At 41.7% G+C, this 14518-nt stretch overlaps 1 protein-coding gene across 1 annotated transcript; it reads left to right on the top strand.

Moving 5' to 3' along the window:
• The first annotated feature begins 5861 nt into the window (after positions 1-5861).
• Positions 5862-12792, top strand: HYAL4 (hyaluronidase 4). Its single transcript, XM_050936758.1, has 3 exons — positions 5862-6815; positions 11294-11383; positions 12379-12792. The coding sequence occupies exons 1-3, from the start codon at positions 5862-5864 to the stop codon at positions 12790-12792; spliced, it is 1458 nt and encodes a 485-aa protein (XP_050792715.1).
• Positions 12793-14518: the final 1726 nt, after the last annotated feature.

Genomic DNA, 14518 nt, shown 5'->3' with positions numbered 1-14518 from the left:
ATACACTAGGCTTACAGAGGTTTACATGATTTCAGGTTCAAAATAATTACCATAATCCCCTCAGCTGACAAAGGAGAATTGTTACATTTCTCTCAACAACAATATTTAGTGCTAATCCAACATGCAGCAGGTGGGAGAAAACCTGCAAGTTGCATTTTGTCAGTCTGTTGGAGTAGGAAGAAAGGAATGCTGGGGATGCTAGCTATAATCACTATGTGGAAGTGCATTCTGAATTACTCAAAGCTTTCAGACCTCATTCTGATCTGATGCTGGTGCAAATCAGGAAAAAGTCTGGTGGAGTCAATGACTTGCACCAGTTTTCTACGGGGGCTACGTGAGAGAAGAATCAGCCCATTACTATTAAACAGTGATAAACTTCTGTTTAATTTCTGCTAAAGACCATATTAGGAACAACAAGAGTTGCTTACATGATTTTCATTTGGGATTCACCATATAACTAGGAACAGGAACACAAACAAAGGGGAAAACTATTTTTAGGGCAAACAATTCAACAAAGTAATAATGGGGGGAGAGCAAAATGCACAGAAATCCATTTGTATTCGCTCTTGCCTTCTGGTAGTTGCAGCGCTGTAAGGAAAGGAAGACACAGAAGGTAGTTACAATCAGAGCTGTGACTCCAGAACACATAGACACACCCAGGCTTTGATCTAGCTAGCTCAAATAACAATAGCGGTGAAATTGTGGCAGCCTGAGCTAGCTGCCGGAGTACATAGCCCGGTTGGGCTTGTACAGCCTGTCCTGCCACCCATGGTGTTGCAGCTTCGCTGCTATGGTTATTCAAGCTAGCTACATCAAAACTAGTCTGTTACACAGGCTGCTATCACACCTCTCATTTGCAGCGTAGATGCAAACATACCCCGAGAGCCTACTTCACCATTGCCTTGCACCCTATGTACTCAGTTAAATCTGTGTCCATGTTACAAATCAGAACAGTGGGTCCTGATTCTGGACTGCATTTAACCCAGTTATGCTGCTTCTGTAGCAGAAGGGGCCAGAAGGTAACTGGATCTACCCTCTGGGAATTTCTCCAGCATAAAGAGCATAATGATGGAATAATGTAATAGGGCTAATGTAACAGCAATGCACTGTCATAAGAACATAGAATGGCCATACTGGGTCAGACCAATGGTCCATCTAGCCTAGTATCCTGACTTCTGACAGTGGACTTCTGATTCTCTCTCTCAGTCTGGTCCAAACCCTCTTAGCCTTCCCAGGTCCCCTATGCCACTAGGCTCTGTGCCATACAATGGGTGTTCAGCCCCTAAGCAACTGTCCCTCAGATCCTGCCTTAAATCCTGTGGAGGAGGCAAGATTCACCCTACCTGCATGACTTAAACTCAATAACGAGCATCAGGCCCTCATATTTCTGAGCATGTCATTTTTAATTTGCAGATAAAAGTCTGATGAAAGAATAATTTTTAATTATAATTTAAATTCAGGGGGTTATTTTATTTTTACACATTTGGTATGTGATTTTTTAAATGTGTACCTTTATGAATAAAATGATGTTAATCGGCCAATTAGCATTCACTTTCTCAAGAACCATGCAATGAGCCAACGTCACCCCGCTACAACTACGCCCATTATGAAAAAATCGCTATTATTGATTCATCAGTTGCAGTTTTCCTAATCCCTTGAGGTGAATAAAGTAAAATCCCTGAAACAGAATTTTGTTACAGGATAAATGGTGAAGTTTGAAAATAAATCCCTCAACTATAAATTAATCTGGGGGCTTTTATAATCTAATCCATGCCTAGATTTCTTTGCCATCATTTATTTAGCAGCAGGATACTCAGATCTTGTGACACTAATGTCCTCTTTATCACAAATGCTTAATTTTTTTTTAGGTCAGTTCTAGCTATCACAGTTTTAGTGAGTACAGGAGACACATTTATTCTCTCTTCTCTTTTGGAAATTGCTGCTCTTTGTGCCTGCTGATTGACACTGGACAGAATGGACTGCCTCTGTAGTCACTTTGTTCACAGACCTGCCATGGAATGGTTTAAGATTCAGGTCCTAACTGGGTAAATTCTTTCCAGTGTCCAGCAGTAATAAGCAGACACAATGGGCAGAAATACCTAGTGGAGAAGAGGAAACAAAGGTTCTTGTGTGCTCAATAACTCTGCAACAGTTTATTACTAATTATTGACTCCAAAAGTGTGAGTAAGAGATAAGAATGACAGCAGAGTAGGACTTTTGCACCTGACTTTAGTAGGCAGTTTGCAAATGAACAGCTTCAGACTCTGGGCCCACCTGGAGGCTGGATGTTAATGTGTAAGTGTGATGAGGGGGAGAAATAAAAAATGAGTAAACTTGTTTATGCATTCATGCAGTAACACAAAATATTAACTACGTGTATATTACATCCATCCTCCAGATGGGCCAATCAGCTGGCACAAAAAGCAGCAATTTCCAAAAGAGAAGAGAGGGTAAAAGTATGCTTATGTTTATGACCCTTTATGACCAGTTTCAGCCCCAGGGTGATGTTTACAGCTGATCAGCTCACACTGTTACAGTGCAATGCTAGCCCTATTTCCCCAATATTCAATAAGATATTCATTTTCACCCAGCATATGAATTGTTGTACTGTCATCTTGACTATACTGACTTCCCTAAGCAGCAATCCAAGGTATTCTGACAAAGAAAAATAATACCAAACTCAGCAGACCCTATACTTAATTACATCGACTTCACTCTGACCCAGAATGCAAGTGCTAATCAGTGACAAGTGGCAGTTTTGAAAATTGCCGCTTCAGATTCATGGCAGAACTCAAGTACGTTGAAAAACAAACCATGTTTCAATTTAGTGTGTAAGTGGGCTGGCTTAGGTTAGCTATTCACCTATGTAACTCAAGATATATGTGAGCTGTTCTTGCAAGAAACTGATATACCTTCGTTTATATTATATTAGAAAGCATACACCATGGAGTTTTGTGCATGATGACACCTACTGGCAAAAATCAATGGTTAGGATGAATTACGTGGAGTATACACCCAAATCATCTTCAGTGACACATTTTCAAGCTAGAGTTTCAAAGGGCCAGGAAGGAGAGAAATAGTGAAATGATATGGCTCTGCCAATGCCGGCTTAACACTAAACTACACAGGAAACCTGAAAATTGACAGCAGGGAACAATCCTGTATGTGCAAGGAGATGGACTGGTTACCTCTACTAGGACGTCTCCATTGCTAACTTCTGTGATTTTCTCTGAATTGTCAGAATCTTGTGTGAATACAGCACAGCTGTTCCATGTGCAGGATGGTCTATGTTTCCAGAAGGAAGGATGGTTGAGAAGTTAGGGTGCTAGCCAGTGGCATGGGAAATCTGTGTTCAATAGCTTGTTCTACCACAGGCTTCCTGTGAGACCTTGGACAAGTCACTTAGGTCAGTCCATGGGAGTTAGGTGCTTAATATCTTTCGGAATCTGGGCCATAGTCTCTCTGTAGGAGATCTCAGAAGCACAAATGGAACTTATGTGCCCAATTGCCACTGATTTTCAGGAATTGGATGCCTAACTGCCTACTTTGGTCTTTAAAATCTGTGCCTCTGTGAAATGGGTATAATAGCATTTCCCTACTCACGGATGTGTAGTGATGGTAAATGCATTAAAGATTATGGAACGCTCAACTATTACAGTGATAGGGATCATATAAACAGGCAAACACATAGGCAAACTAGGCACAGACCTGACCTAAGTGGCGTGTGGTGATGCCACTCCCTCAGATTTGGCCTGGTCCTCCCTTCCTCATGATAAAAGTGTGGCCTGGCTGAATTTGAGGGAGTGGCATTGTGCACAGAGTTGCAGTGTTGCTTAGGTTTGGCCTGGCTGCCCCATGCAAGTTGAAATCCCATTTACTCTCCTTTGGGGCGGCTGGGCCAAATCTGAGTGGGTACCAGGGTGGGCAGCGCTTCTCCTTCTCGCCATTGCTGTGAGGCCAGCTTCTGCACCTTGGAAGCCCCACAGGTACCTGCCTGGCCTCATCCTGCTTCCAGTATACCCTTTGCTCTGCCCACAGGAGTCACTCAGTGACAGCCTCAAGACCTGCTGCAAGTATGGGGGACTGCAGACTGCCCCCACAGGAGCCAGCAGAAGAGAGGTGACAGAGATCCCTGCTTAGCGTGACCAGATAGCAATTGAGAAAAAACTGGACAGAGGTGGGGGGTAATAGGCGCCTATATAAGAAAAAGTCCCAAAAAACAGGACTGTCCCTTTAAAAATGGGACATCTGGTCACCGTATCCCTGCAGGTGCAGACACAATGGGGTTAACAGGGCAGTGTCCATCTACTCAGTCACTGTAGGACAGGGTTAACGAAGCTACATCTGTGCAGTGGAAGCCAGACGTGCTTGGGTTTTAGATCACTATTGTATCTGTGCTGGTCAGGACAAGGTTAATATAAATGCATCCATACTGGGGGATTATCTAGTTTAGCTGGCCAGTAGAGGAGCTCAGAATTGTATGTTTGCTTAGGGCTCAGTGATGGGTTAATCTGGACTTGGTAGAATTTAGCATGCTTGGGTTTCTCTTCTGAGGTCAAGAAAGGACAACCTAAATGCTTGTTGAGCAATAAACCAATTATAATTTCTAGTTTATGATAGCACCCACGATGTGTCGAGCACTTTTCAAACAGCCAAGAAGAAATGATGGTTCCTGCCTGAAGCAGATCCCAGTCTGAGGAGAGAATGATAGGTAAATAGAGATTAGGGGAAGGGGAACAAGAGATAGGGACTTTTTAAAACAAGTCAAGTTAGATTCACTGTAGGCAGCATTGCAGAAGTGGGTCTTTAAGAGGGACTTATATGTGGATGGGGGCATGTGGTACAAGACACGGAGGCAATTAAGCAAGACGCTGACAAACAGGTGGATGAGTATGGGAACATCTGCAGAGCAGAGGCGGTGGAAGCAACACAGCTTAAGTAGGAAGGGGCAGAGCTATAGAGCTTTGAAGGGAGCAACAAGAAGCTGAACTTTGATATGATAGTGCATGGACAGCCAGCTTATGGAGGTCTCATGTTATGCAAAGGCACCACGTATGGGCAGAAGAAAATGAGAGAGGACACAGTGTAGTGAGATTACTTGAATGGACCCCAGGATAAGCAGTCGCTAGGGTTATTGTCTTCAAAACTGAAAATAACTTCATTACTCATTCTTTCCTACTGTTAAAAATAATTACAAACATCCTCACTTTGCCCACAATTCTTCACAATAACCATGTAAGAATGCAAAATATTTGTGACAAGATTACTGTGTCAGGCACAAAAGAAATTAAATTAACATTAAAGCGCACGGGCCAAACTCTGTTCTCGACTGTGCTCCTGCAGCCCCATTAAAGTTAAATCAACCCAAGCTAAAGTGAAGAGGGTTGCATAGAGTAGCTGAGAGCAGAATTTGTTCCTAAATCCACTTGTCTAGGGATTGCCCTTCTCCAAAGGAAAAAAATGTTTGAAAGGGAGATGAATGTGGGTAATTTGGATAGTAAATATTTAAGGGCAGGACAGGGAGACAACTGTTGGTTCCAGTGAAGTAATGGCAAAACTATTAATTTCAATTAGATCAGGATTTGGCTCAGTGGGGCAGATTTACAGCTGCTATAAATTGCCATAGTAACATTGACTTTCACAATGCTACACTGATTTACATCAGCTGAGAATCTGACCCATTGTTTTTAGTTTGTCTGAAAAGTATCATATACATTTTGGCTCTCAAGTACTACAGTTGCAAATGCCTTAGAAATACCTCAACACATTTCTAATACTGTGTAAAGAACAAATAATGCCCCATCTCTTATGTTTTGCAGACAATATTGAACTAGGAGATCTCTACAGTAGCCTCTTACATCATGAGAATACTGTTTGAAAGTGGGATACTATTACATATTATCCAATTGGTTCAGCTCACGGTGTGGCTACAGATTACATTTATTTGGAGTTCCACATTTGCAATGAAACCAGCCCAACCACTAGTTTTCCAGAGAAAACCTTTTATAGCTGCCTGGAATGCACCCACAGATCAGTGCTCACTGAAATATAACATAACTCTGAACCTGAAAATGTTCCATGTGATTGGAAGCCCACTGGCCAGAGCAAGAGGGCAGAATGTGACTATATTTTATGTGAATAGACTGGGATACTACCCATGGTACACATCGCAGGAAATCCCTGTAAATGGTGGCCTACCTCAAAACTTCAGCTTGCAAACTCACCTGGAAAAAGCTGGCCAAGACATTCAATATTACATTCCTGCTGAGGACTTTAAAGGATTAGCTGTCATAGACTGGGAATACTGGAGGCCTCAGTGGGTACGCAACTGGAACACAAAAGACATTTACAGGCAAAAGTCCCGGAAGCTCATTTCTGAAATGCAAGGCAATATTTCAGCAAATGACATCGAAAATTTGGCCAAACTCTCCTTTGAAGAAAGTGCAAAGGCTTTCATGAAGGAGACAATTGAGCTAGGGATTAAAAGCAGACCTCTGGGGCTCTGGGGATACTATTTATACCCCGATTGCCATAATTATAATTTTCATGACCAGGACTACACTGGTTCCTGCCCAGAGAGTGAAGTTTTGAGGAATAATGAACTTTCCTGGCTCTGGGATAGCAGTGCAGCTCTGTATCCTTCCATTGGCATCAAGAAAACCCTTGGAAACAGTGAAAACATATTACGTTTCTCACAATTTAGAGTGACTGAGTCCATGAGGATCTCCTCCATGACATCTCATGATTATGCTCTGCCTGTGTTTGTCTATACTAGACTAAGTTACCGAGATGATCCTTTATTATTTCTTTCTAAGGTAAGCCAATGTTAGGAGTTATGGAGGCTGCTTTAACAGATCTAACCATCATTATTGCAGAGACGCTTTGTATGTTTGTAAAGGCTTGTATACCTCTACCCCGATATAACATGACCTGATATAACACGAATTAGGATATAACGTGGTAAAGCAGTGCTCCGGGGGCGGGGCTGCGCACTCTGGTGGATCAAAGCAAGTTCGATATAACGTGGTTTCACCTATAATATGATAAGATTTTATGCCTCCCGAGGACAGCGTTATATCTGGGTAGAGGGGTATATGGGTCTACTCTGCTGATTAATGTTTAAATGACTACATGTTTTAAAACAGCCAAAGCTCAGCAGTAAACATTCAAGCTGGAAGACACTTTAAAAAAAATCTGCAGTGCAGTGGACAGAACTTTGTCCAATAAAATATATTACCTCAGTCATCTCGTATCTCTAATATTTTTGTAATATATATATTTTTCTACAGTTCAGCGCTGTGCTATATTCCTGTCTGGATATGACAAAGCTAGAGAATTTTTACAGATTTTACTTAGCTGGAATGCAAATGGTTAATAAATTAACACAAAATGCTTTTCTTCTGCAAAGCACTATACATCTATTAACTAATTCTCACAGCTGTTAGGTAGGTATAATTCACCTTTAACAGGAGAGAAACCGAGGAGGAGATCTTAAGCAACTTGCCCAGTACCACATAGGTAGTTTATATGGGAGCTGGGTTTCAAACTTGGGAGTTGTTGCCCCAGGCCCCAACCATGTGAAGACTTAGTTAAGCGCCTAACTTTAAGCATGGGAGCAGTCCCATTGAAGCCAGTAGGACTACATCCTTAAAGTGAAACGCGTATATGTGTTTGCAGAATCAGGGCCTTAGATGAAACCATTCTTCTCTTTTGGATACAGAGATCCTCTCAGAAAAAGATAATATTCTTCTCTTTAATGACAAACATAATCTTCTTGTAACAGCTCTGGCTGAACTCCACATTATCGACAGCCACCAGGTTGCTGTATTAGACCCAAACCTTGGCTCCCACGGGTTTTTACACTTATTGAGTCTGAGCAGTATCCAGACACTGCCTGTATGTCACACTGTCCCAGTGCATGTCACTCACCATGCTGGCACTTCCTGCTGGCTGTCTTGGGGATTAGCTCAATGCTGACACCATTATCAGTAGTCTGCACACCATCATCCAATCTCCGCCATCAGCCTGCAGCCCCTCTCGCAGCCTCAGGAATTGCAGCATCCTCTTCTGTGTCACTGTCTGTGATTCCCCCCGTCCGGGGGAGTTTAACTTCTAGTCCAGCCACTTCCCCAGTGTCTGGGGTAGGGGAGCTAGACCCTCCCACTACTCTGGGTCCTGACACTGTAGATGGCAGCCAGGTGTTGCCTCCCTTCCAACTCCTCAGTATATTTCCCTTCCCCGTGGCCCCAGCACCTTCTTTGCCTTTACCTTTACCTAAGGGCCTCAGCATGCCAGTCAGGAGCTTCCTCTTGCGTCCCTGTTCCTGCCCAGCACTTCTCTGTCCAGGGTGCTAGCTTCCTTCTACCTGTAAGGCATCCACTCCTCCCTACTTGAACTCTCAGGAGTAATTGACCCCACTCTGCCCTGTAGCTCTTTTTATATGGGCCTGCTGAGCCTTGATTGGCTGCTCCTCACAGCCCCTCCTCTATTGGCTGTTTCTTGCACAAACTCCCTACGGTTCTATCAACCCCCTACAGCCTAGCGTGAAGCCAACACTCCATCACACAAGCCTTTCAGAAAGACAAGGTGGGTGAGATAATATCTTTCATTTCTGCTATGTACATCGGCCAAACTGGACAGTCTCTATGGAAAAGGATAAATGGACACAAATCAGATATTAGGAATGGCAATATACAAAAACCTGTAGGAGAACACTTCAACCTCCCTGGACACACTATAGCAGACCTTAAGGTGGCCATCCTGCAGCAAAAAACTTCAGGACCAGACTTCAAAGAGAAACTGCTGAGCTTCAGTTCATCTGCAAATTTGACACCATCAGCTCAGGATTAAACAAAGACTGTGAATGGCTTGCCAACTACAGAACCAGTTTCTCCTCCCTTGGTTTTCACACCTCTACTGCTAGAACAGGGCCTCTTCCTCTCTGATTGAACTAACCTCGTTATCTCTAGCTTGCTTGCATATATATACCTGCCCCTGGAAATTTCCACTACATGCATCTGACAAAGTGGGTATTCACCCACGAAAGCTCATGCTCCAAAACGTCTGTTAGTCTATAAGGTGAAACAGGATTCTTTGCTGCTTTTATCTTTCATTTCACCATCTTCTGTTGGTGAGAGAGACAAGCTCTTCTTCTGGTCTGGGAAATGTACTCTGCGTGTCACAGCTAAATAGTTTAGCAAATCTATTTGATCTTGTTTTTAGCTGAGACACTCTGAGTACCTCTTCCAGACCTGAAGAAGAGCTCTGTGTAGCTTGAAAGCTTGTCTCTCTTGCTAACAGAAGTTGGCCCAATAAAAGATATGCCTCACCTACCTTGTCTCTCTAATATCCTGGGGACGACATGGCTACAACTACACTTCATAAAGCCTTTCAGGCATATTCCCAAGGAACGCAGTCCAAGGCTTGTACACCTTCTTGGGATGTGGGACCAATATGGCCCTTCCGAGTCTCCCCAGTAGCTCACATGATGTCTTCAGAGCTTTACCCTCATGGGTACACTGGGTCCCTTTGGGGATGTTGACAGTTAAAGCAAGTGACACATAGACTTTGCAAAGGAACTTCTGAAACATACACCTTACTGATAGGTAAGCACAAGAGATATATAGGTCTGTAGAAAAATAATAAACACCTGCCTATAAGACTCTCTCTCAGTTTCCTTACCATTCCTTTGCAAAGTGCTTTGAGATCTATTGATGAAAAGTACTATATGAGAACTAGGTATTATTATTAGTCAGAATCTTTCAGGGAACCCAGGATCTGTCTTCACCCCCACTCCTGCCCAGTCTCGCCTTCTGGTTTTGATCTCCTCTTGTAGCGAGTCTCCCTCTAAACAGAAGCTCCTAATATCTTAACTCTTCATGTACTTCCCCTACAGTTTTTCATTCTCCATCCAATCCTCAATGTATTGTGGCCTTCAACATCCCCAATGTTTGTTACAGCCTATAGGAGTTATTAGCAAGTCAGTAGCCTTTGGCTGGTAGTCTCCATTGTTCTACTAAGGCCAGGCTATTCAATGGTTAATGGACCTTAATATCTGTTCCATTTAGGGACAGATCCCCAGGTGCAGCATTCCCTCCCTTCGACACCAGAGGAATGATGTAAGGATACAGTGCAAGACATTGATGAGGTTATACACATAAAATCAGAATGGAATTTATAAATTCACAGACAGATTCCCAAATTGTCATACTTTCTTTTTCATTTAAGTTATACAATGCCAGTCTTCTCCTTCCTTGAATTTGCTGTCAGTTTATGGTAACTGCTAATTTTATATGAAGGCCTGAACGAAAAAAGCGAGGATAATGCATGACCTTGGACTTGGAATTACATCTTTCTAAATCTGACAAAGACTTTAGTTGATTGGTATACAGAAGTGGCTGCTTCTCCCTAGTTTTCAGCCAAACTCTTTAAGGAGTTTTCATGTTAAAAAAAAGAAAAATCTCAGGACTTTTAATAAATGTACTACGCAATGTAGTAAATAAATACTACACTATTGCCAACGTAAATTAAAATAAAATGATTTTTCCTGGTTTGATTGTTCACTTGAAAAATTCAGTAATTCCCAATCACCATGCTAGCAAATAGTGTACATTTGCAAGGATCTATTTAGTGATATTCATTAATTATCTGTGTATCTAGAAAATTAAGTCTTGTGGGCAAACAATTTCTCAAAATGAATCTTCTTTAAATTTTATTTAATATATATCTACATAGACAAGTGAGGAAAGAAGATACACTTTACACCACTCTCCTGCCATCAGAAACAGAAAGTCTTTCTCCTGACATTCCACCCAAGAAATATTCCCTAGATGAGCCTGATCTTGCAGTTCTAATGGGTTGAAGAAAAACCTTGAATCCAAACATCAAGACTTTGGAATGTTCCAGATGTGTGATACAATTTTACATCATAAGACCACCCCTATTTCAATAGCAATTTAGATCTTTACAGAAATTATAGACCAGATCTACGGAAGTCCATAAAGCTATGTCTATTTACGCTCACTGAGGAGCTGTCCCTTTGTGAGCTAGCACTGTGGCATGAACTACAAAATGAGAGGTGAATGAAATAAGAAGTATGAACAGTGTTTTCAATAAAATATCAAGAAGATTCCATTTTTGTCTGGACTAGAAATCCATACAGTCCTGTGAGTTTTGTATAAAATTTACCTTGCTTCATATTTTGTTTAACACTAACACTTGCCTGGCTTTAATAACCACAAACTGTGAAAGCAACAAATTACTGACAGTGATGTCTTTATTGTTTTCAATGTAGCAAGATCTTATTAGCACTATTGGAGAGAGTGCTGCCTTGGGAGCTTCAGGAATTGTTATTTGGGGAGATATGAATTTAACGTCATCAGAGGTAAGTCAGTGCCATAATGCTAATTCAAATGTACTAGCACAGCATATATCTTCATACCATTATGTGAACCACATTTTCCAAATACACCAGTTCTGTTGAGTTCTGAATTCCAGCGTGTGATAGCCCATAAAGTCCCCTTAGCTGCCTAATCAAGATTATGATGGAATGGTGGGGATCTGGGTGTGGGTGGCTCATTGGGGTGGTCCAGGGGAAGAGGGAGTGGAGCTCATAAGGGCAGGCGGTTTCTGGGTGTGGGGAGGTAAGGCTCAGAAAGAGGGTCTGGATCCACAGGAGTTGGGCGGATGCAGGAGAAGCTCCCTGTAAATGGGATGCAGATGGGTGACGGGTGCAGAAGCATGGGGAGGAAGGGGAGTTTACAGAGCTTCCTATAGCCAGGGGAGAAATTTGGGGGTGAGTCTGACACGGCCCCGAATGCCATGCAGGGGAAGAGAACTAACAGCTCATTCCGGCACAGGATAGGAGCCACCAGCCAGGTCTTCCTCAGTCCCGCCCTCTACCCCACAGTGATTTACCTCTCTGCTGGCTGCCCTGTGCACTCGAAACATACTGTTGGGGAGGGTCACATGACCACTCTTGTGGCATCCATTTGCTTCCCCATCAAAAAGTCATTTTTCTGTGGGGAAGCAAGTAAATCTGTGCATGTGCAGTGGCACAGAATTCCCCTAGGAGTAAAGTACATATGCTCAATTGTCAGTAATGAAATCAATTTTTGAAGCCAATTATTTGAACACAGAGCTGTGGCTCCAATCAAATTCAAAGATCTTAATGAGACACTATCAGGTTATTTTTTAAACAATTTCTTAGTGTATATATCTAGTACTATTTTAGACAGTCAACATAATTTCAATTTTAATTATCTGATTCTAGCTCCAATTGTAAAGCTTTTTGTTTACATTTTACATATTTCTCAGTTTGAACAGAGTACAGACTAGTGAGTTTCTCTTCAGCTAAATTGTCCTCTCTGCTATTTACAGGGCAACTGTACAAAGGTGAAACAATTTGTTGCTACTGAATTAGGGATCTACATCATCAATGTGACCAAAGCAGCAGAGGTGTGCAGCAAGCATCTTTGTCAGAATAACGGGCGATGTATACGAAGAAAACGGAAAGCCCTGGATTACCTTCATTTGAATCCTAAAACCTTCAAAATAGAAGCTTCAGAGGACCAAGAATTTACAGTGAGAGGAGAAGCATCAAGTACTGACCTGGAAGTAATGTCACAGAAATTCATCTGTCACTGTTATCAGGGATATGAAGGAGCTGATTGCCGGAAAGTTCAGACTTCAGATAAGCAACCTGGAAGTTCTGCAGATTTCCTCTTACCCAGAACATTAGTAATGAAAAGTCTGCTCTCTTTGTCTTTCTATTTTCTGAGTCTTAACTTGTGAATAATCATACTGAATAGGGTCTTTCTATACGCCATAGGTTCAGAGGAACAACTTTGATAAGAGAGAGATTATGGCAATACTCCATTGTCTTTTAAAAATCAAGTGAGATAGTGTAGCAATGAAAACACTGTAGAGTGCTACCTAAATCAATCAACACAGAATTGGGCACTTTTTTACTGTTGTACCTGGAAGACTGCTTGTGGGTGTTTTCAACCTCACAACGTGTTCCAGTAACACACACACACAACCAAACTTCATAACTTCACATATGATGATAGCACATACAATCCAATGAGATATTAATGTTGAGCAAATAATGACTTTTAGAAAGATACCTTACAAGGCATACTTTGCACAAAATATATCCTAATTATAGGACAGTGGTGAATATTGGGGTGCCAAAGTGTCACAGGTGGTTTCTGTGCATAGTAAAGTATGTATCTCATCCTCCCTCAAGTGGCTGGTTCACACCAAGGATATCAGCGTACCTCTGTTATCAGTTCTTCCATTAGTTCAGGTGTTGGAGGTCTGTGGGTCAGTGCATGCTCTACCCCTCCCACCTGAAAAATCTCAATCACTTCCATGAGGAGTCCCAGCGGGTTCTGAGGAGGAGGTAATGCCATTGAGGTGGCACTCCCCCTTTCCATGAGTGAGGAGAAAACCCTTCTATGCTTGGTCCCTTCTCTCTGTACAAATTTAAGGAATGCCATGGCCCATTATTACATCTATTTCTGAGGTGCTGACCTCTGTAGTATCTGGGAGTACTACAGAACTTTATAAGAACATCACTTTTCTCCAAGGAAAAAAAAGCTCTCCTTCCTTTCCACACAGATTAAAGCCATTTACTTAGAGGAATGAAATCCAAATGGGCCAATTTCCTAGAACATGCAGTCATTAGTTACTGTTAGCACAGGACATTGAAGATGGAAAGTGCAATACAAAGAAGCAATATTATTACTAATAAGTCCTATTATAAGGGCTATGAAAATACAAAGCTGTATTCAGTGAGATTTATTTCATTAAATAAATAATAGGACTAATGAACCCAGCAAGGTAGTTCCTGTGCAATACTGGAGGACACAGGAACTTTAAATGAATATCTTTGCTTTTGAATTTTGTAATGTTTAAATTGTTCATCCCTTGCAATATAGCAATTGTTATTGGAAAGATTGGAAAGAAAAGCACTAGAGGGCAACAGCGAGATGAAATACAAAGCTTTTTTAGCTTGGAATTGGAGCTGAAAACTGAATTTAAAGCTTTTGTTTCACTTACATCTCGCTGCAGGACTGCCTTCCACATTAGCAAACCCATCTGAACAAGTAAAAGTACTGCAGTGATAGGCTCTGGAGTTCTGTAGTTGGATTCAGACAGAGCATTTGGAGGCAGGACATAGGAATATAAAGAGGGGAAAGAAAAGACATACCATATGATCCTAGCTTGTAACTTGTTATGAAATGGAGATGAAACATTGACAGCTGAGCTTTCAGAACTTTCATGACAATTCCAGGCCAGATCCTCAGCTGGTGCATATCAGCACACAGTATTAACAACCCTTCTGATTTTATGATCAATTTTGTAACATTTGGGGGTTTTCTTAAAGCATCAGCTGACGGAGATATGTGCTCAAATGAGAATCCTAGCTTTCATTTATATATAAGCTTTCATTTATTTATAAAAAAGTAAGCATCTGGCCCGCATGCTTGTAGAGAAAAGCTTGAAAATGTGA

Source organism: Gopherus flavomarginatus, chromosome 1, assembly GCF_025201925.1.
Source record: "Gopherus flavomarginatus isolate rGopFla2 chromosome 1, rGopFla2.mat.asm, whole genome shotgun sequence".
Classification (NCBI taxonomy): domain Eukaryota; kingdom Metazoa; phylum Chordata; order Testudines; family Testudinidae; genus Gopherus; species Gopherus flavomarginatus.
Note: the sequence above shows the minus strand (reverse complement) of the source record. Positions and strands in the feature narration are given on the sequence as shown.

Coding starts and splice junctions, on each gene's coding strand:
- HYAL4 (XM_050936758.1), top strand. CDS start 5,862: ATGAGAATACTGTTTGAAAGTGGGATACTATTACATATTATCCAATTG. Junction 6,816..11,293: donor CTTTATTATTTCTTTCTAAG/GTAAGCCAATGT, acceptor TTTTCAATGTAG/CAAGATCTTATTAGCACTAT. Junction 11,384..12,378: donor TGAATTTAACGTCATCAGAG/GTAAGTCAGTGC, acceptor TGCTATTTACAG/GGCAACTGTACAAAGGTGAA.